Genomic DNA, 21,202 nt, shown 5'->3' with positions numbered 1-21,202 from the left:
ATTTCTCCAGTTTTAGAAATTGGTAGAAACTCTAAAAAGCAGTTCGCCTTGGAGATACACATCAGCAGCTTTAAAATCGTCCAGCTGCTTTAATCTGGAAAGTTAACTTCCACAGCGTCATAAGGAGCTATTCAGTTGCACGGTCAATATGTGAGCAAAAATCAGAGCTTTATTTGCAGTAGGAAGTATTTGGAACAACCAGCTAAGATATTAAATAATTAAAATATCATGTTCTCAACAAATATTTAATAACATCGGAATATTCTCATTAGGTGAACATAGCTGTATATGAACTGGTTTTAGTATAGTCACACTTTTGTTTAAAGAGAAGTCTATATCTCCGTAAAGTCGTTGACAAAAATCAGAAAACAAATACTGAAAAGTTATAATGGTGGCTAACTCCAAGGGTAGGAGATTGTAAGGAATTTTATTTCTATACTCCTCTTTCCAGTCTTAATGTGGGGATTTCTGTAACAACTACAGTTATCATCATTCAAGTTGTTTTTAATAAGAAAAGTTAATTAAAATTGAGTACATACATTATAATAAAAATTCAGCTAGTGAAGGAACAATATTGTCTCATTCAACACTGAATTCATTGTCTTTTTTTTTTTTTTTTTAACTCTGGAAACAGTTGGTGCTTAACAAATATTTGATGATTGAATGAATAGATGATGGGATCAGGAATTAGAAAAGTAGCTTTAGGGAAAACACATTTGGAGGGCCACCAAGATACCTTGTTTACATTTTATTTATCATAGCAATGAGTGATAATAATGTGATAAGAATTGAGAAGAACTGCTCTGCTAACCATAGTTCTGATAGTGTTCAGTTCAGTTCAGTCTCTCAGTCATGTCCAACTCTTTTGCGACCCCATGGACTGCAGTACGCCAGGCTTCCCTGTCCATCACTAAGTCCTGGAGCTTGCTCAAACTCATGTCCATTGAGTCAGTGATGCCATCCAGCCATCTCATGCTCTGTCATCCCCTTTTCCTCCTGCCTTCAATCTTTCCCAGAAATCAGGGTCTTTTCTAAGAAGTCAGTTCTTTGCATCAGGTGGCCAAAGTATTGGAGTTTCAGCTTAAGCATTAGTCCTTGCAATGAATATTCAGGACTGATTTCCTTTAGCATGGACTGGTTGGATCTCCTTGCAGTCCGAGGGACTCTGAAAGGTCTTCTCCAACACCACAGTTCAAAAGCATCAATTCTTCGGTGCTCAGCTTTCCTTATAGTCCAACTCTCACATCCATGCATGACTACTGGAAAAACCATAGCTTTGACTAGACGGACTTTTGTTGGCAAAGTAATGTCTCTGCTTTTTAATATGCTGTCTAGGTTGGTCATAGCTTTTCTTCCAAGGAGCAAGCGTCTTTTAATTTCATAGTTGTGGTCACCATCTGCAGTGATCAAATGAGGTATCTAAAAGGGTGGCCTTCCAGATGTCTCCTATAAGCTTGAATGTAGCAGCAACTTACATGATCTCCTGAACCAAGGTCATTATCTATGTTGATAATACCTTATAGATCTGAGGGTGCAACAGCAGGATATAATGGCTTCTACTGTGGTTTGGAGACACTGTTTCAGCTTTGGAAGGAGGCTAATGGCAACTAGCCTCATCTCACACACTAGCAAAGTAATGCTCAAAATTCTCCAAGCCAGACTTCAACAGTATGTGAACCAAGAACTTCCAGATGTTCAAGCTGGATTTAGAAAAGGCAGAGGATCCAGAGATCAAATTGCCAACAGCCATTAGATCATAGAAAAGGCAAGAGAGTTTCAGAAAAACATCCGCTTTATTGACTACGCCAAAGCCTTTGACTGTGTGGATCACAAGAAACTGCAAAATTCTTAGAGATGGGAATACCAGACCACATTACCTGCCTCCTGAGAAATCTGTAAGCAGGTCAAGAAGCAACAGTTAGAACCAGACATGGAACAACAGACTGGTTCCAAGTTGGGAAAGGAGTATATCAAGGCTGTATATTGTCACCTTGCTTATTTAATTTATATGCAGAGTACATCATGTAAAATGCTGGGCTGGATGAAGCACAAGCTGGAATCAAGATTGCTGGGAGAAATATCAGTAACCTAAAATACACAGGTGACACCACCTTAAGGGAGAAAGTGAAAAAGAAACTAGAGAACCTCTTGATGAAAGGGGAGAGTGAAAAAGCTGGCTTAACACTCAGCATTCAAAAAACGAAGATCATAGCATCTGGTCCCATCACTTCATGGCAAACAGATGGGGAAACAATGGAAACAGTGAGAGACTATTTTCTTGGGCTCCAAAATCACTGCAGATGGTGACTGCAGCCATGAAATTAAAAGGCACTTGCTCCTTGGAAGAAGAACTATAACAAATCTAGACAGCTTATTAAAAAGCAGAGACATTCTTTGCTGACAAAGGTCTGTCTAGTCAAAGCTATGGTTTTTCCAGTAGTGATGTATGGATGTGAGAGTTGGGCTAAAAAGAAAACTGAGTACCGAAAAATTGGTGCTTTTGAACTGTGGTGTTGGAGAAGACTCTTGAGAGTCCCTTGGACTGCAAGGAGATCCAACCCAGTCCATCTTAAAGGAAATCAGTCCTAAATATTCTTTGGAAGGAGTGATGCTGAAACTGAAACTCTGATACTTTGGCTACCTGATGCAAAGAACTGACTTCTTAGAAAAGACCCTGATTTCTGGGAAAGATTGAAGGCAGGAGGAGAAGGGGATGACAGAGGATGAGATGGTTGGATGGCATCACCAACTTGATGGACATGAGTTTGAGCAAGCTCTGGGAGGTGGTGATGGACTGAAAAGCCTGGCATGCTGCAGTCCATGGGGTCGCAAAGAATTGGACACTGACTGAGTGACTGAACTGAACTGAACGGCAGTTAAATCAGTATGGCCAAATCAGAGAGCAAGAAACATGATACATCACTGCTGGAATAGTACATTACTCCTCAACAGATAGATACATACTGACTTGGAGCGATATGGCCAAAAAGTCTGCCTAAGGATTTCCAAATATGTGTTACTTAGGACCAGTCTTTAGTAGCTACCTGAGTCTTCTCCCATCAAATATGTACTAGTTCTCTGTGCTGGAAACTGCAGAACAATGACCTTCTGAAGTCTCCTCTAAAAACTGGACTTATTCTTTTAGAGCAGTTTAAGATTACAGCAAAATTGAGGGAAAGGTACAGAGATTTATCACGTAATCCCTACCCCTGACATGTACATAGCCTCCTCCTTTATAAATATCCACCAGCAGAGTGTTGTGGTACATTTATTACAATTGATAAACCTACATTGACATTTCATAATCATTAAGAGTCTATAGTTTACATTAGGGTTCATTCATGATGTTCAATTTTATGATTTAGAGAAATGTATAATGACATGTATCTGTCAATTATGGTATTATACAGAGTATTTTTCATAGAAATCTCATGTTCTATATATTCATTTCTATCACCACAACCCCGACCCCTGGCAATTACTGGTATTTTTTAAGATCTCCACAGTTTTGCTATTTGATATTTTCAGAATGTCAGTAGTTGGAATCATATGGTGCATAGACTTTTAATATTGGCTTCTTTCACTTGAATACTCATTTAAGATCCCTCTGTATCTTTTCATGGCATTATAGCTCATTTTGGTTTCTTTTTTTTTAGTGCTGAATAATATTTCATTACCTAGATAGAACATAGTTTGCTTATCTATTCATCTACTGAAGGACATCTTGGTTGCTTCAAAGTTTTGGCAGTTATGAAGAAAGCTGCTATAAACATCCAAGTTCAGATTTTGGTGTGGACATAAGTTTTCACATTATTTAGATAAATATCAAGAAGCATGATTTCTGAGTCTTTGGTAAGAGTGTGTTTAGTTTTGTAAGAAACCACCCAGCTCTTCCAGTGTAGCTGTACTATTTTGCATTCCCAACAGTGAATGAGAGTTCCTGTTGCTTCACAGGATTTTGGCCATTCTAATAGGTGTGTAGTGGTATCTCAGTGTCATTTTAATTTGTATTTGCCTGCAGATATATAATGTGAAGCACCTTGTCATGTGCTTATTTGCCATCTGTATGTCTTCTTTGGTCAGATTTCTGTTAAGGTCTTTGGCCCATCTTAAAAGCAGGCTGTTTGTTTTCTTATTGTTGAGTTCTAAGAGTTCTTTGTAAATTTTGGATGATATTCATTTATCAGACATGTTTGTTGCAAATATTTTCTCCCAGCCTGTGACTTGTCTTCTCATTCTCTTTTGTCTTTCACAGAGCAGAAGTTTTTAATTTTAATGAAATCCAGTGGATTGGTTATTTCTTTCATGGATCATGCCTTGGTGTTGTATCTAAGAAGTCATTGACATACCCAAGGTCATCTAGGTTATCTTCTGTGTTATCTTCTAAGAGTGTTATAGTTCTGTGTTTTACATTTAGTTTTGTGATTCATTTTGAGCTAATTTATGTGAAGGGCATGAGGTCTGTGTTTAGATTCTCTCTCACTTTCTCTCTCTTTCTCTTATTTTTTTTGCCTGTGTGTGCACCACTGTTCCAGTACCATTAGTTGAAAAGACTATCTTTGTGCCATTGTTCTCCTTTGTCAAACTTTATGTGGGTCTATTTCTGGACTTTTTTAGTTTTCCTCATATAGATCTTGTACATATTTTGTTAGATTTATACCTCAGTATTTCATTTTTTTTTTGAGTAGTGGGCAAATGTTTCTAATTTCAAATTCTATTTGTTTGCAATTAACTTTTGTATATTAACCTTGTATCTTGCAACCATGCTCTAATTGCACCTACAGCCTTTTAAGATGATGGCACTTCTACATTTCTTGTCTTTTCTTGTTTTCTTGTGTCTTTCTTTCACTGCTCCTAGTATATCTAGCCTGCTATTATAGAAGGCACCATATAATGTGAGTTTGAATATTCAGTTCAGCTGTATAAGATTTAAAAAATGATACAATGAAACAGAAGAAATGCTGAATATAGATAGGTAGTAAGCTAATAGCTTATGAAGTACAGATGACATTCACAGACTGTAGTAAGTATAGATATGTGAGACTTCCCTGGTGGTCTTGTGGTTAAGAATCCTCGCTTCCACTGCAGGGTACATGGTTCAATCCCTGGTTGGGAACTAAGATCTTGCATGCATGCCAAAAAATTATAGATATGTATAAATCAGTAGTTTATGAAAGAGAGGCAGAATTCAGAAGATGTGCTAAATGTTACATAGTAATCAAGTTAGTAACCTATAAAATGTGCCAAGATAAAGAGACTAAATGACATATATGATAGAATAGACAAGTTTTATTCAACAGAGAGGCAGACTAAGCCATGACCTTGCCAATTCAGGGCTGATTGCTGTGTCATCCCTAAACTGACCACCTACTGATAACATCCAATATGGTCCCATTTTGGCCCAAAGATCTATGCCCAAGAAATACAAATAAAACCTGTAGCTCCTCACAAAGTTAATTCACAAGCTATAGCTTTGACCAGGCACAGCTGCCTCTGTGTCTCTCCCATTATTCTTTGGTACCTTCTGTCTGAGCCCCTGGCTCAAATCCCAGCTCTGGTTTCCGTAGCACACCATCATGGGGAAGGCTGATGTGGGCAGAGAGCGCAAGATTTGGACAGTGTGACCGTGGCACTCATACCGTATCTTAAGTATGTTGACTTTGCTGCTTTCTTTCCCCTTGCTTATCACTGTATGTTTTAAGTTTTTTTTAGTGAATTGTGTGAATAGAGCATTTTAATTTGGTCTGTGAGCCCTCTGGGTTAGCTTTCTTGGTAATGTGTTCAGCAGCTACCCTTACATCAAGATAATTTTCCACTTGGCAGTACTCTTCACTTTGGACTTCAGTGATCCTCTCTCACAGTCTGAGATTTTAAGCAAATGCATCTGATCATCACTATCTGGCTGAGGGACTAATAACAAGCTGTGAAAGAAGTGTTACGTTTTGGTGATTCTATGGCAATCATAAGCACTTTGTCCACAATGAAGGAATTAAAAGGACCAGTCTCTCGCCTCTGGAATGGGTGCTTCCTAAGCAAACCCAGGAACACTGAGCAGATCCCAGTTTACCTGGGAAGAAGAGTAGGAGGTTGTCTGTGTCAGCTCTGTCCTAGTTACATTCTCTCCTTGCTCAAAGCTGAAGTCAGAGGTACTCAGTGGCTCTAATAGTGACCTTTAAATAGTTTTGCTTATATATTCCCATGCACATTTTAAGTTGAAATTTAAAATTTCCCATTATAAGCTTAAATAGTTGGAAAAGATGTAATTTTGGGGGTACTATGAATGCTGACATTTTAAAATTTAAAATTTAAACATTTTAAAATAAAACTATTACATTGGTCTTTTAAACATATCCAATAAAATATAAGTTCCATATGGTTTTTAAGAAACATTTTATGAACATTTTCAAACACAAAAGGAAAAATAGTAAACTCCCATGCATTCTTTATCCAACATAAACAGCCATTAACATCTGCCATTCTTATCTATACTTTCCTTCACTTTTCTTCTTACAGTATTTTAGAGCAAACCTGAATAATACTTTATTTAAAAACAGTTTGGTTTGTGTCTCTAACAGATATTTATTATAACAATACCTTTTATCCATATCCAATAAAATAATTAACCTTAATGCCAATAGTATCCAGTTTGTGTTCAGATATCACCAGTTGCCTCAAAAATGTCTGTCTTATTAAAGTTGGTTTGTTCAAATCAGGATCTAAACAAGGTTTATGCATTGCATTTGGCTGATACAATTCCTATGTCTCTTTTCTTTTGTAACATTTTCCCCCTCCTCTTATTCTCTCTGCGATATCATTTAACATGTCTCTCTACCCTCCCCTATTTCTCACAAACTAGAAGTTAGATCTAAAAACTTGATTACATTCAGTGTTTGTAGCATGAATGAATGCCTTATAGATTTTCCTGTATTTATAATCTCACTGAACTCACATAAGGAGAAACAATTTCTGGTTGTTTTACTTTAATGACACATTAATATGTTTCAGTGGCATAGGTGATATCAGTCAGATTCATCTATTATAAATTTCCTATCACTCTTTATCTAATAATGACAAACATTACCTGGACAAACATTATGTGGACCCACTATTTCATTATGGTTTGCAATATGATGATTTGCTAATTCTTTTATTCCATCTACATGTATTAACTATTGAGGAAGAATTTTCTCTCATCATCTAGTTGGTTATCCAGAATTATAGCCCATTGTAGGAAATCCCATGTATTGCAGCCTGCCAGGCTCTTCTGTCCATGGAATTCTCCAGGCAAGAATACTGGAGTGGGTAGCTGCTATTCCCTTCTTCAGGGGATCTTTCTGACCTAGGGATCGAATCTGGGTCTCCTGCATTGCAGGCAGGTTCTTTACCATATGAACCTCCAGGGAAGCCCTTTAGGAAACCAGGAAAAGTATATTTATTATTTTTCAGAATAATAAATTGGTGCCCTAGCAAGCAACAAAGGTGAATGATGAAACAATAAAGTTATAAAACTTTATTTTAGTACTAATATGTAATGATGGATTTTTATACATTTAATGTTTCAATCTTTTACTTGATTGAAGTAAAAGCCACGTGGCATGTGGGATCCTAGCTCTCTAAACCAGAGGCTGAACCTGCGCCCCCTGCAGTGGAAGCCTGCGGTCTTAACCACTGGACCACCAGGGAAGTCCTGATCTTTTCCTTTTTTTTTGTTCAGTGTTCAGAGTGCCCCATCTTTGCCCCATGGAATTCCCTTCAAGTTGGTTCCCATCTCCTTTTGGCATGACCCACTTGGCTTTGATAGCTTCCTTGTTTTCTAACATGACAGGATGTCACATGTTCATGGCCTGAATGCTCCTGGGATTTTAAGAGAGTAAAAATATTAAAAAGCTCTTCTTCAACAGCTGTTATATCTTTCTTATTTCTCCTTAAACTTATTTCCACTCAATTTCTTTTTTTTACTGAAGTATAGTTAATCTACAATACTGTGTTAATTTTAGTTATATAGCAAAAGTATTTGGTTTTCCATATATATATATACATTTTAGGAAAGCATATATATGGAGGCCAAAGATCTGGAAATTGGTTTGCTTGAAACTCTTCACACTTGCATGCCCCTTGGAAAGTCTCTGTACGGTTAGTTATTGGTACTCAGAGCCCTGACTTGAAGACTGTCAAGCCTCTCCCCTTTAACAGCTGACACTTGGAACCTACTGTGTGCCAAACGCACTGACTGTGTGAAGTGGCTACTGTTCTTAACCCCGTTTTACAGACGATGGAACTGATGCACAGAGAGCTTACATGACTTGTCCAGAGTGTCACACCCAGTAAGTGGGCAGCAGGAAGGGAAACCCAGACACTGTGGCTCCAGTGCCCAGGCTTGTGACCACTGTGATTTTCAGTGCTTAAAAAAAAAAAGAAAAACAGTGGAAGAGCAGATCTAGGCATATGAGAGGAGAACTTCTGTTCATGTAAAATTGTTAATGGATGGGAAGTAAAGAAAAATAATGTTTTTTTCAGTGTATCAGTGAATAAACTCTACATGTGTTAACAAAACATAAAGTAGTACCTTTTTCTGTACTCTGCTAAAATGCCATAGTACTTCATGTCAGTAAAATTAAAATTAACACATTTTTCTTTAATTTCTAATTAACAATTTGTTCTCATTTAATTAGTAATGTGCTGTAATCTTATCTAAAAACCTCTTATAGTCTGCATATTCTACTTAACCAGTTAAAACATTCTACTTTTAGTGAGGATGACACTGTTTTTACAGTAATATTATAAAAGAAATTTTGCACTTAATAATGGTAGTGATTTCACACTTATATAACTCTTTACACCTAAAAGCATCTAGAAAGTGTTTCACATGAAAAAAAGAAACTATAAACATCACTAAAATGATTACCTCTTTTGGTAAAGATTGAGATTGTAATATTCCCATTTACTAAATAAAAGAAAATTATTGCTATATTTTAAGAGGTATTTTTGAGTAGTTCAGTGCAATTTTTAAAAAAATAATTGGTTTATGTAATAAACACACCAGAATACTCAGGAGATTTCATTCTGCAAGGTGATTTACTTTCTAATCATAAGAATATCTCTCATTTTTTCTTTCAACTGTTTTTGCTTCGTTCTCAGTGGTGGAAGTTTACATTGTTCTTAAAACTAGCAATCCTAGAAAACAGAGTACTACTTAATTTTTTCCATCTAAACTCTGACTTAGCAACCCCTGTGTCTGGGGAAGGTACTTTGATTGTCTAGCCTTGGACACACTCACTTCTAGGAAAGCATGGCCACATAATTCCCAACAGAATCAACAGGAAGGTAGCTTCCAAAAAAGGAAAGAGAAAAGGCAAAAACAAAAAAGGCATTGTGGTGTACTTTTCAATAACATATGCCTCATGTTGTTTGTGTAATTAGCAATGTGTTCAGTTCAGTTCAGTTGCTCAGGCGTGTCTGACTCTTTGCGACCCAATGAACCACAGCACACCAGGCTCCCCTGTCCATCACCAACTCCCAGAGTTTACCCCAACTCATGTCCATTGTGGAGAAGGAAATGGCAACCCACTCCAGTGCTCTTGCCTAGAGAATTCCATGGACAGAGGAGCTTGGTGGGCTGCTGTCCATGGGATCGCACAGAGTTGGACACAACTGAAGCAACTTAGCATGTATACAGGCGTTAGAGAAGGAAATGGCAACCCACTCCAGTATTCTTGCCTGGAGAATCCCAGGGGCAGAGGAGCCTGCTGGGCTGCCGTCTGTGGGGTCACACGGAGTCAGACATGACTGAAGCGACTTAACAACAGCAGCAGCAGCATGTCCATTGAGTCAGTGATGCCATCCAACCATCTCATCCTCTGTCATCCCCTTCTCCTCCTGCCCTCAATCTTTCCCAGCATCAGGGTCTTTTCAAATGAGTCAGCTCTTCTCATCAGGTGGCCAAAGTATTGGAGCTTCAGCTTCAACATCAGTCCTTCTAATGAACACCCAAGACTGATCTCCTTTAGCATGGACTGGTTGGATCTCCTTGCCATCCAAGGGTCTCTCAAGAGTCTTCTCCAACACCGCAGTTCAAAAGCATCAATTCTTCTGCACTCAGCTTTCTTTATAGTCCAACTCTCACATCCATACATGATACTGGAAAAACCATAGCCTTGACTAGATGGACTTTTGTTGGCAAAGTAATGTCTCTGCTTTTTAATACACTGTCTAGGTTGGTCATAACTTTCCTTTCAAGGAGTAAGCGTCTTTTAATTTCATGGCTGCAGTCACCATCTGCAGTGATTGTGGAGCCCCTCAAAATAAAATCAGCCACTGTTTACACTGTTTCCCCATCTATTTGCCATGAAGTGATGGGACCATGATCTTAGTTTTCTGAATGTTGAGCTTTAAGCCAACTTTTTCACTCTCCTCTTTCACTTTCATCAAGAGGCTCTTTAGTTCCTCTTCATTTTCTGTCATAAGGGTGGTGTCATGTGCATATTTGAGGTTATTGATATTTCTCCTGGAAATCTTGATTCCAGCTTGTGCTTCTTCCAGCCCAGCATTTCTCATGGTGTACTCTGCATATAAGTTAAATAAGCGGGGTGACGATATACAGCCTTGATATCATTTTTATCATTTTTTCTTAAATAGTATTGTACTTATCAAAGACTTAAATTCATATTTTTGTCTTCCTTTAGGGTCTCATCTCTGCTCATTTCTAATGAGATTTCACATTTAGCAACCACTACATGATGGGAAGTAAATTGTGATTAGTGCCCAGCCTCAATTAATAATCCAGGAGGATTTTACATTTTAAATTAAATGACATTCTTCCTCAGTTTGAGCTGAAAATGACAGAAGACCACAAAGTGCTCCTTTCTCAGTCTCCTTTATCACCCTTGACTAAAGTCACAGACATACCACAGCAAAGCAATCCTGAAGACACCTTCAATGGGGATACCATTCAGTCAACTTACAAATACATTTCAAGTGCCTTACCAAGGTAAGAAGCAGCAACTTAAACTTTTTTATTATTCATTATTTCAGCAACTTAAACAATTCTGATGGAGATAAAAGTGCTTTAAAAGGTTAGCTCTTTTATGTAAATTCTCAGTATTTAGTAAAGACTGTATCAGTAAAAATTTGGAGATGTGATGGGCTGCCAAGGTTGTTGCCTAGGTTAGAACCCTTCCATTTTTTTTTCTATTTTATGGGAATAAAAAAGATAGATGACTCAATAAACATAAATTATTCCTAGAGCCTGACTTGGACAGGTAGGATAGTGATGATAACAGTAATGGCAAGGGGCAGTATTTGCTATTTGCCAGTCACCATGCTAAGTGCTTAACCTGTATTACATTTATTTAGTTCTCAAAACAACTTTGAGAGGAATGTAAGGCAGACAGTGTTTTAGTCATCTCCATTTTACATATGAGGGAACAAAGACCTAGAGAGGTTAATTAATATCACAGTGCTGGTAGGTAAAGAAAGTGTGTTAGTTGCTCAGTCCTGTCTGATTCTTTGCAACCCCATGGACTGTAGCCTGCCAGGCTCCTCTGTTCATGGGATTCTCCAGGCAGGAATACTGGAGTGGGTTGCCATTTCCTTCTCCACGGGGTCTTCCTGACTCAGGGATTGGACCCAGGTCTCCCTCATTGCAGGCAGATTCTTTCCAGTCTGAGCCACCAGGGTAAGTAGAGAAGGTAAAGTTTGAACCCAGATAGTTCTAACTCCACAGATAAAACTCTTAACTACTATACTCTACCACACTTCTCAGAAATATAAAGCAGAGGAGACAGAGTTATTTTTCCTGTGTTTTTTTCTCAATTAGAAAGTAAAAGAACAGAGACTTTCCTGGTAGTCCAGCAGCTAAGACTCCATGCTCCCAGTGCAAGGGGCTTGAGTTCAATCCCTGGTCAGGGAACTAGATCCCACTTGCTGCAAGTTAGGGAAAAAAAAGGTCCCACCATAAATAAGACCTGGTGCAGCCAAATAAATAAATATTAAAAAAAGAAAAAAGAAAGTGAAAGAACAAAAAAGTATCTGTCAGTTATTGATAAACTGTTGTCTGGCTAAATGTGATGCCATAGTTTTTATGTTTAAAAGGAAATGTAGATTATAAAAATATTGAAAAAGTATTCTTAAATTAGGGATTGTGTTAATCTCCTTAGACATGATAGCTCCTATTTATATCTTTGAAGAGTTTGATTGTTTTTTTTTTAATATGTCACTAAGTTTTTAGGTGAAAGTGAAATACAGATTTTCAGCTAACCTTTGTTTTGCCCTATTCCTCTAAGGTATGAGTGCATGTTAGCAGTGTATGAGATCACTGACACAGTGTGCTAGCTACATGGCTAGATCATTTATAGGAAATCATTACCCAGTGGTTATATTGTAGAGACATAATTTTCTCATGATAGTATTCCTCCCTATAAGACAACAGAAAAAAATTTCTAAATAGGATTTTTAAGTAGTCCTTTATACAACTGCCAATGCTAATGTGTGTTTGCACATTTTTAAATTGCCTTTAGAATTTACTTTTACTAAGTTTCCTTTCCAAAATAGTAATAGGTTTACTTTTTTTTCTGTCTTTTATGATATCTTTTATACAGCTTGTAATTTTATTTATTCAGTTTCTTTCTGTTCTTTGTCTGAGTCTCTAACTTTTGTTTTACTTGCCCTTTTCCTTTTCATATGCCAGTCTTTGTTTTTCATATTACACTTTTCTTACCACCTGTTTTTTATAGTTTGTTTCGTTGTACTTCTATTTCTTTGTTTGGATCCTAACTTCTTTTCTTTCACCATTGTCTGTTACCATCAACTTTGAATATGATATACCTAGAAAATGAAGTAATCTCTTCTTGACAGTTGAATAGAAAGTCAAAGACAATGCCCTGAGGCCCTTTACTTTTATGAAAAAGAAAATGATGAGTTTCAACCTGAAGGGTCAAGTTCATAAAGGCTAATGGTAATCTAAGATCCATTGGCATTAATATGATTATCAGAGAGGCAATTTTCTCTATGAGTAAAGATGTTTCCTCCCTGATTGAGGTTAAAACTTCTCTTGTCTCATCCTTTTTTCCTTTGCCACCTTTATTCCACCATCTTTTTGATCGTTTATGATAAATAATTATTAAAGTATAGTCAGTTTGTTGTTCCTTTACTTATATAACAGAGACTGTGCTTTTCTTCACTATTTAACACATTGTACATTTTTACAAAACCTGCCCACATTAAATCCATTCTTTGTAACCATGCAGTGATGAATCACATTATTCTTATGTTATTATCTGTGGTATTAATCTACTTTTTATTACATTTACCTTATCCTTCTTTTCTCTCTTTCTTGTGTTCTTACAATGGTTTGCCTCTGTCACTCTATGTTATATTTGTTTGTAACAAAGGAAAAACTGCTGTGCCAGGAGCCTTCCCCCCAAAAAGAAAACTATCATCAATAGTGTGAGTTCAATATATCATGCCCAAGAAGGACTGATCCTCCCATTTTATGACTTGCCACCAAAAGATCAGATGACTGGAGAAGTATAGCTTCGTTCTTGTGGTTACTTCAAGGAAAGCAAATGATAGGGAACTTTTCCTCCCCAGCTGTAGTCTGATGCATTCCCAGGTGACCTGAAACAGGGTATCAGCCTTTGAAGCATGAAGCAGAATCAATTATTTATTGGTAATAGGTATCTAGGGGCAGTTCTGCTATATTTGTGGAAGGTGTCTCTGAATGCTAAAAATGGACAATTTCCAAATTAAAATTGCATTTTTAAAAAGATATTTTTTATGTAGACCATTTTTAAAGTCTTCATTGAATTAGTTTATGGTATTGCTTCTGTTTTATGTCTTGGTGTTTTGGCTGTGAGGCTTGTGGGATCTTCACTCCCCAACCAAGGATTTAACCTGCACCCTCTGCACTGGAAAGTGAAGTCTTAAAAACTGGACTGCCAGGGAAGTCCCAAAATTGTATATCACAAAACTAACAGAATGGTCTAGACAGTTAGTATCTCTTTCTATCCCACATATATTTTAATAATATTTAGCTGATGATCATCTAAGAATGTAATTTCATGATTATTATAGCAGAATGTTGTAGTGTTGTTTTTTTTTTAATCCCGCTTGCAGCTGAGTGTAATATCAACTCTTTTAGTTCCCCAATTATTGTTAGTATATTATACTAGGACTTAAATCAGTTTTAAAAGTGAATCGCCAACATCTTCTTATTGTAGATTATCTGGTTGCTGATTCACAGACAAATCTTGCTTTCGAGGAGACTAACAGTGCTTAATCTAGTCACTCACTTTTTTATATCATTTTAGTTATCTTGGCTATTTTGAATTGGAATGAGTCTTAGGCTCTTTTTGAAATATAAGTATTTGGTTATATCACCTTTTCTAGGGACAGTTTAAGTTTAGTAATCTCACAATTCCAAAGATGAGCTATTAGTTCCCACAATGGGATGAGCAGCAGAGTGAGGGGAAGGAAGCAGTAAGGAGTTAATGAAGCAAGCCAACACCTCCACTGTTCGCAACCTCCATTGCCCAACAAATTGCACTTTTCCTAATTCAAAACTTTTGTCAGATTTTTCCTTAGAGTCTTAAAAAAAGAAAACTCTGCAGATCCAGACATTAATATATTGCTGGTGGTGGTGGTTTAGTCGCTAAGTCGTGTTCAACTCTTGCGACCCCATAGACTGTAGCCCACCAGGTTCCTCCGTCCATGGGATTCTCCAGGCAAGAATACTGGAATGGGTTGCCATTTCCTTCTCCAGGGGATCTTCCCAACCTAGGAATCGAACCCAGGTCTCCTGCATTGCTGGCAGATTCTTTACTGACTAAGCTATACTTTAAAAATGTTAATAGACTATATCATTTCTTTTGAAAATTTGCATTTCCTCTGGAAAACCCTTTTATTTCTATAATCTCCCCCAATTTTAGGTTTAAGATGTACCTTATTTTTATTCCTTTGTACTTCTGCACAAGCAGAGCTAATATTCATTTTTTCCTTTGAGTGGGATAATTTATGCCCTGATCCTGTACTCAGATGAGTCCTTTACAAATTGTATAAATTGTTTTTCTTTTTTACATTTCCTTCTACAAAAGCAAGAAAGTTCAACTTAACAAACATTGAATATCTCCTTTAGGGTATATGTGTAATTTGAGCATAATACATCAGTTATTATTCAGTAATTGAGCTACAAATAAAAGTTGGACTTATTGTGTTATAAAATAATTGAAAATTGCTCTGCAATCAAGGTATCTTTACCAATATTTCTAGGTCAAACTAGAATTACATTTTCTTCTGGTATTCAAAATAAAATTTGGGAGAAATTATTTGTATTTATTATTGCCACTTTCTATTATTCACTTTCCGTGATGTTTAAATTACATTTTACCTAGTAATTGTAGAAAGGTGTTTATGTCTTTAGAGGTTATTTGTTTCTTCAGTTGGGGGGAAGGTAGAATGACAAGTAATGAAATCTTTGTGGTTTGTGTACTGCAGATTTTGTATAAGTTTCCATGCACCAAACATAGATGGGCTTATTTCTTTTATCTGTTGCATCCAGTATTTTAAGTTGGTGATTTCTTATTAAATGTATTTAAGGTCATTTTCCTTTATGTTTACATTTTCTTATTTGTATTTATTCCAATTAGAGAGTTTAATTACGGTTAAAATGGTAATAGGATAAAGACAAGTTTTACAAATGACAATATTAAAATAAAACCATAACTCTTCAGGAAGGTTTAAATGCCATAGGAATATAAAGCGAGAAATATATGCTTGTCAAATATACAGTATAAATAAATAATTTAGATGAAAATGGTTGACTACATTTAACAAAGAGACTACCAAATAATGAGGGGCTAAAGAGTGGTTGTTAGATTTGATGTACTTCATTGTACATTGTAAGTAATTGCTATCCATAAAAATTCTATGGCTTCTGTATAAGAAAAAGAGACATTTTGACAGGCAACACTGGTATGAAGCGACAGCAAGCACAAATCCTTGGCAACTGTCATTATCCTGCTGTTGAATTCACATCCAAACTGTGTGATAACTTAGACCTGCATGCTTGTTATTGAGCCATGATCTGTCAAAGTAGCCACACTTCCTACTTATGAATAGAATTATTAGCCACATGCAGATTTCTGCCATAGAAATCTAAACTCACCAAGGATGCTTTGTGTTTCAAAATCAGGGGAAAACCTCCATGTCATTTTATGCTTGTGCTGAAATTTTTGGTGAAGTGTTCTTGATAAAATAAAGAAATAAAGAAAATACCATATTAGTTTATATTTTAGCCCATCATAAAACATTCAAAATCAGTAAAGATTTTGAATAAGGCTAAATTGAAGCAAATGTGATTAGAAAGTTCATTGTATAAGTTAGGCTACTATTAGCAGAGTAATGGGAAATTCAGCTGAAAGTGACTTTAAAACTGGACACTCACTATCTCATGTAAGAGGAACTTCAGAGACAGGGCAATTCTAGGGTTTGTTCAGTGCTTCAGCAGGAGAATCAAAGAACCTGACCCTTTATATCTTTCCCTGCACCATCCTCACAATATTGGCTAGATCCTTGGGTTTGAATCCTCTTACTGGGAAGGCTCATCATATGCTCACTAGATGCTCACTAGACAATTTCTGACTAAATAGGATAGGTATTTGATTATTTATATCTCTTTTTTATTAGTGCAAAAACCTTTCTCCAGAACGCTTCTCCTCATTTTATCATTGGCCAAAGTTGGATCACAGGCTGCTTAAGTAACCCATCATGCAATGGAAATGGAAATAGCTTCACTGGCGTCAGACCACTGAATGTTTACCCACTGCAGCTATCAGGGGATGCCTTCCATGGACATATAAAGGGGGTGACTATTCAAACATAAGTGAGGCTTTTCATCTGAGGAAAAATGGAGAAAGGACCTTTAGAAAATCAGTGTTACATTGACATAGTTTTGACTTTTGGCTTTATTATATTTTACCTTTTAAATTGTATATGTTTCTTATCAATGGAATTTTTGTGATACATTTTTTCATGTTGTCATAATTATCAAAGAATAATTCTTGCATATAAATCATTAGTTGAGTTCCAGTGGCAGTAAAGAGATAAAACAAGGTTCTTACCCTTGCAGAATGGGATATGAAATCATCTGAAATCACATTATAAATCACAAAGTAAAGATATCAATATGCAAAAAGTATATCAGTGCTTGCACAGGACCTGGCAGAATGATTTGAAATAAGGAATGACTAGGACCTATTGGGGTTAATCCCTCACATATGTCCTATCAGCTTGTACAGATTTGTTGAGATTTTTCTCTATATCCCTAACACCTGAACTTTTTCATCTTAATAACTGAGACTTTTCCTTCACAGTACTAATCACAGTCAGTTATTGTAAATTTATATGCGTGACTACGAGTATGACATTTCTCTTTTACACTAGACAATTATTGTTATTATGGAAGGGGTTTTAGAAAATGTAAACACTGAGTTCAATTAATATTTATTAAATACTTACTGATTGAGGGACTTCCCTGGTGGTCCAGTGCCTAAGACTCCACGCTCCCAATTCAGGGGGCCTGGGTTTGATTCCTGGTCAGAGAACTAGATCACATGTACTGCAACTAAGAGTTCACATGCTACAACTAAAGATACCTCATGTTGCAATGAACATCAAAGATCCCACGTGCTGCAACCAAGACCCAGTGCAGCCAGGTAAATAAATAAGTATTTTTAAGAATACTAATTGAAAGATATACAGTACTGAGTACAGATCTGCTGAGTGAATACCACTGGCAGAAGGGCATACCTGTAAGAACTGTGGAAGGCAATGAGCTGCAGTCATAGCTGAGGGACACTGTAGGGGTATTACAGGGGAGCAGTAGGCTTTCCCGAAGGCTCAGACGGTAAAGAATCTGCCTGCCAGGCAGAAGACGCGGGTTAGATCCCTGGGTTGGGAAGATCCCCTGGAGAAGAAATGGCAACCTACTCTAGTATTCTTGTCTGGGAAATCCCCAGTGGAGCCAGGCAGGCCGCAAAAGAGTCAGACACAATTTAGCAACTAAACAACAACAGCAGCAAGAGTGACATTATTAGAAGTCTTCTTGAAGTTGCTATTAAAAAACCCACTAAGATTCACTGATGCTATTAAAATAGAGGAAATGAGAAGGAAGATTGCTCTTGCCAAAACTAGAATCCTACCATTAAGTATTATCTGGCCTATTTATCTGCTTTTTCTAGTCTCCTCCCTGGGCATATTTTGTTGTACTTTTAGACCTCACATCTTTACTTAGTTGTTGCTTTGTGAAACAAAAGTTGTAAATTAGATTTAATGGAAACCACAGAGAGTAAAGCATAATTAAATATTTGTGGTTCAGCTGGTAAAGAATCAGCCTGCAATGTGGGAGACCTGGGTTCAATCCCTGGTTAGGCAGATCCCATGGAGAAGGGAAAGGGCTACCCATTCCAGTATTCTGTCCTAGAGAATTCCATGGACTGTATAGTCCATGGGGTCACAAAGAGTTGGACACAACTGAGCAACTTTTACTGAGACATTAAGAGGGTTGTCAATTCCACAGTGTTTAAGATCCGTCCCTAATGATCTTTTTGACTGTAATAGAAAGCCTTTATGTATAGTGTTATACTGTTTCAGAAAAGAATGAAAGCTTAGTTTATCTATTAATGTGCCTACCAGCTTTGTAATTCTGTGATTTATCATATCTATTATATCATATGTAGAAATTATTTAAAAGATTCAATAACCTAAAGTTTTTAACCAATAGTTTTTATCCATACTGTTAAATTTTGACATGTTTTTACTAATCTTACTATAAGCAAACGTAGCATTCTTAAATATTTACATAGTTTGCATACATATAGACTTACAAAGGCTTCCCAGGTAGCTCAGTGGTTAAGAATCTGCCTGCCAGTGAAGGAGCTGCAGGACACTTGGGTTCGATCCCTGGGTCAGCAGGATTGTCTGGAGTAGGGAATGACAACCCAATCTAGTATTCTTGCCTGGAAAATCCCATGGACGGAGGAGTCTGGTAGGCTGCAGTCCATGGGGTCGCGAAGAGTCAGACACGACTGAGCAACTTCACTTTGACTTTTCACTTTCATGCATTGGAGAAGGAAATGGCAACCCACTCCAGTGTTCTTGCCTGAAAAATATCATGGACTGAGTAGCATGGCAGGCTACAGTCCATGGGATCACAAAGAGTGGAACATCACTGAGTGACTAAGCACACATGCAGACTTACAAAACCACATTTACTTATTTTTTTGTGACTTAATTTCTAAAGAATTATTTGGATTGCTAAAAGAAATAATCTTTTTCCAATAACTGATGTTAAACGAACTCAGAAATGATGTAGTCGATGTTGTTAATGGAAACATACCAGGATACTGGGATTCCCTGGTGGCTCAGTGGTAAAGAATCTGCCTGCCAATGCAGGAGACGCAAGAGAGGAGGGTTCCATCCTGGGTCAGGAAGATCCCCTGGAGGAGGGTATGCCAGCCCACTCCAGTATTTTTGCCTGGAAAATCCCATGGACAGAGGAGCCTGGCAGGCTACAGTCCATGGATCACAGAGTCAGTCATGACTGAGCGCACACGCACATAAAATAAAATACCAGGATATTTTCATCCAAATGAATACCGCCCCCATTTAGAATGTCTACTTTAGGAAGTAGTGATTTACTCTAATGACAATGCCACTTCTCAAAGCACTTTCTTAAGTTCCTCTTTGGATTTGCCATCAGAAACAGTGGTACATTCTTTTAAATAACCTCAGTTTTTAATGATGACAAAATTTAATCTTAAATAGTTGTCTTTTAATCTTCTGGAAAAGAAAATATCTGGATCTAAATTTGGTGTAAAAATTGAGTAATCAAAACTACATAATTGTATAGCTAGTGTGTTACACAGAAATTTAATATGGGTCCCCAAGATTCCCACCCACTGGTAAATATGCCTGGTGTAATTCCCTCCTCTTGAATGTGGGTAGGATTGTGACTATGACAGGATGCCACTTCTATGATTATGTTAACATTATATGGCAAAGATTTTTTCAGATGTAGTTAGGGTATAAAATCAGTTGTATTTGAGTTAATCAAATGGGAGATTATCCTGGGTGGGCCTAACTTATCCAGATCTACTCTTAAATGAGAGTTTAGAGATCGGAGACAGAAAAGAAAGATGAATTCCTCTGGCTTCAAAGAAGATGATAGTAACTATGAGTTTTTTAGCTGTAAGTAACTGAATTCTGGCAAAACCTGAATGAGTTTGGAAGAAGATCCTGAGCATCAGCTAAGACTGCAGCCCCAGCTGACACCTTCACTTCAGCCTATGAGATCCTGAGCACAGGTTCCTGCTAAGCTTTGCCCAGACTTCTGACGCATGGAAAGAAGCTGTGCTGTGATAGGCTGGTGTTGTTTTAAGCCATTTGTTGCATAGCAGTAGAAAACTAGTATAGACGGATAGATAGGTATAAAGATAGATACAGAGGTAGTTCTTAAGAAGGTGTATTCTTAAGTAGTATGATTGATATTCTCGTGTCAATCTAATATAGTAGATTTTAGAATTCAGGCTGGAAAAAATGTTCTGTATCAGAGGTAAAAATTATTTTTACCACTGATGAAAGAGTAAATAATACAATGATGAATTGGAATACTTGACAGAAATTGAAGTCTAGCATTTTAGATTGTAGGCAAGGATAAATGAGATTTAGTCATTCCAGCTGTCAGACTTACCAGGGCACATATATAGGAAGAAAGTACATTTTTGTTCAAGGAGGTGGCATAGAAGTCTTACTGAAGAAGAAGCTTCTTGAAATATGTGTATATATGAATTACCTACAGATACAGTGAAAGATTCACAGTAGAGACATATCATAGAACAAGATAATAATCCTGATATAGATAGTTCAAAAAGAAGATCTGGTTATAAAATGAGTCTGTGTTCTAGAATGTGGTAGGAAGCCTCTACAGTAAACTAAGGCAAAATGAGGTTATTTTTTTTGATAAAGGTTATTTTTTCCTTTTTTTTTTTATAAAGCTTATTTTTTCATTTCCTAAAACAACTAGTTTAAAAATCCACATGGAATTCCTAGTGGGAATTTTCTAGTTGTGAAAAAAGAAAGTCTGAGAAAACTGTGACACAATTTATCAAATTTTATAAAAGATACCTAACAAGTGTAGATCTTATCAAAA

At 36.9% G+C, this 21,202-nt stretch overlaps 1 protein-coding gene across 1 annotated transcript in view; it reads left to right on the top strand.

Moving 5' to 3' along the window:
- Positions 1–21,202, top strand: part of DCDC1 (doublecortin domain containing 1) — a 449,122-nt gene that overhangs the window by 14,010 nt on the left and 413,910 nt on the right. Inside the window, exon 2 of the mRNA XM_043481537.1 lies at positions 10,683–10,987. Within this exon, the coding sequence (XP_043337472.1) occupies positions 10,836–10,987 (152 nt within the window). The 5' untranslated portion in view covers positions 10,683–10,835. The remainder of the gene's footprint in view (positions 1–10,682; positions 10,988–21,202) is intronic.

This window comes from Cervus canadensis, chromosome 11 (genome assembly GCF_019320065.1).
Source record: "Cervus canadensis isolate Bull #8, Minnesota chromosome 11, ASM1932006v1, whole genome shotgun sequence".
NCBI lineage: Eukaryota > Metazoa > Chordata > Mammalia > Artiodactyla > Cervidae > Cervus > Cervus canadensis.
Note: the sequence above shows the minus strand (reverse complement) of the source record. Positions and strands in the feature narration are given on the sequence as shown.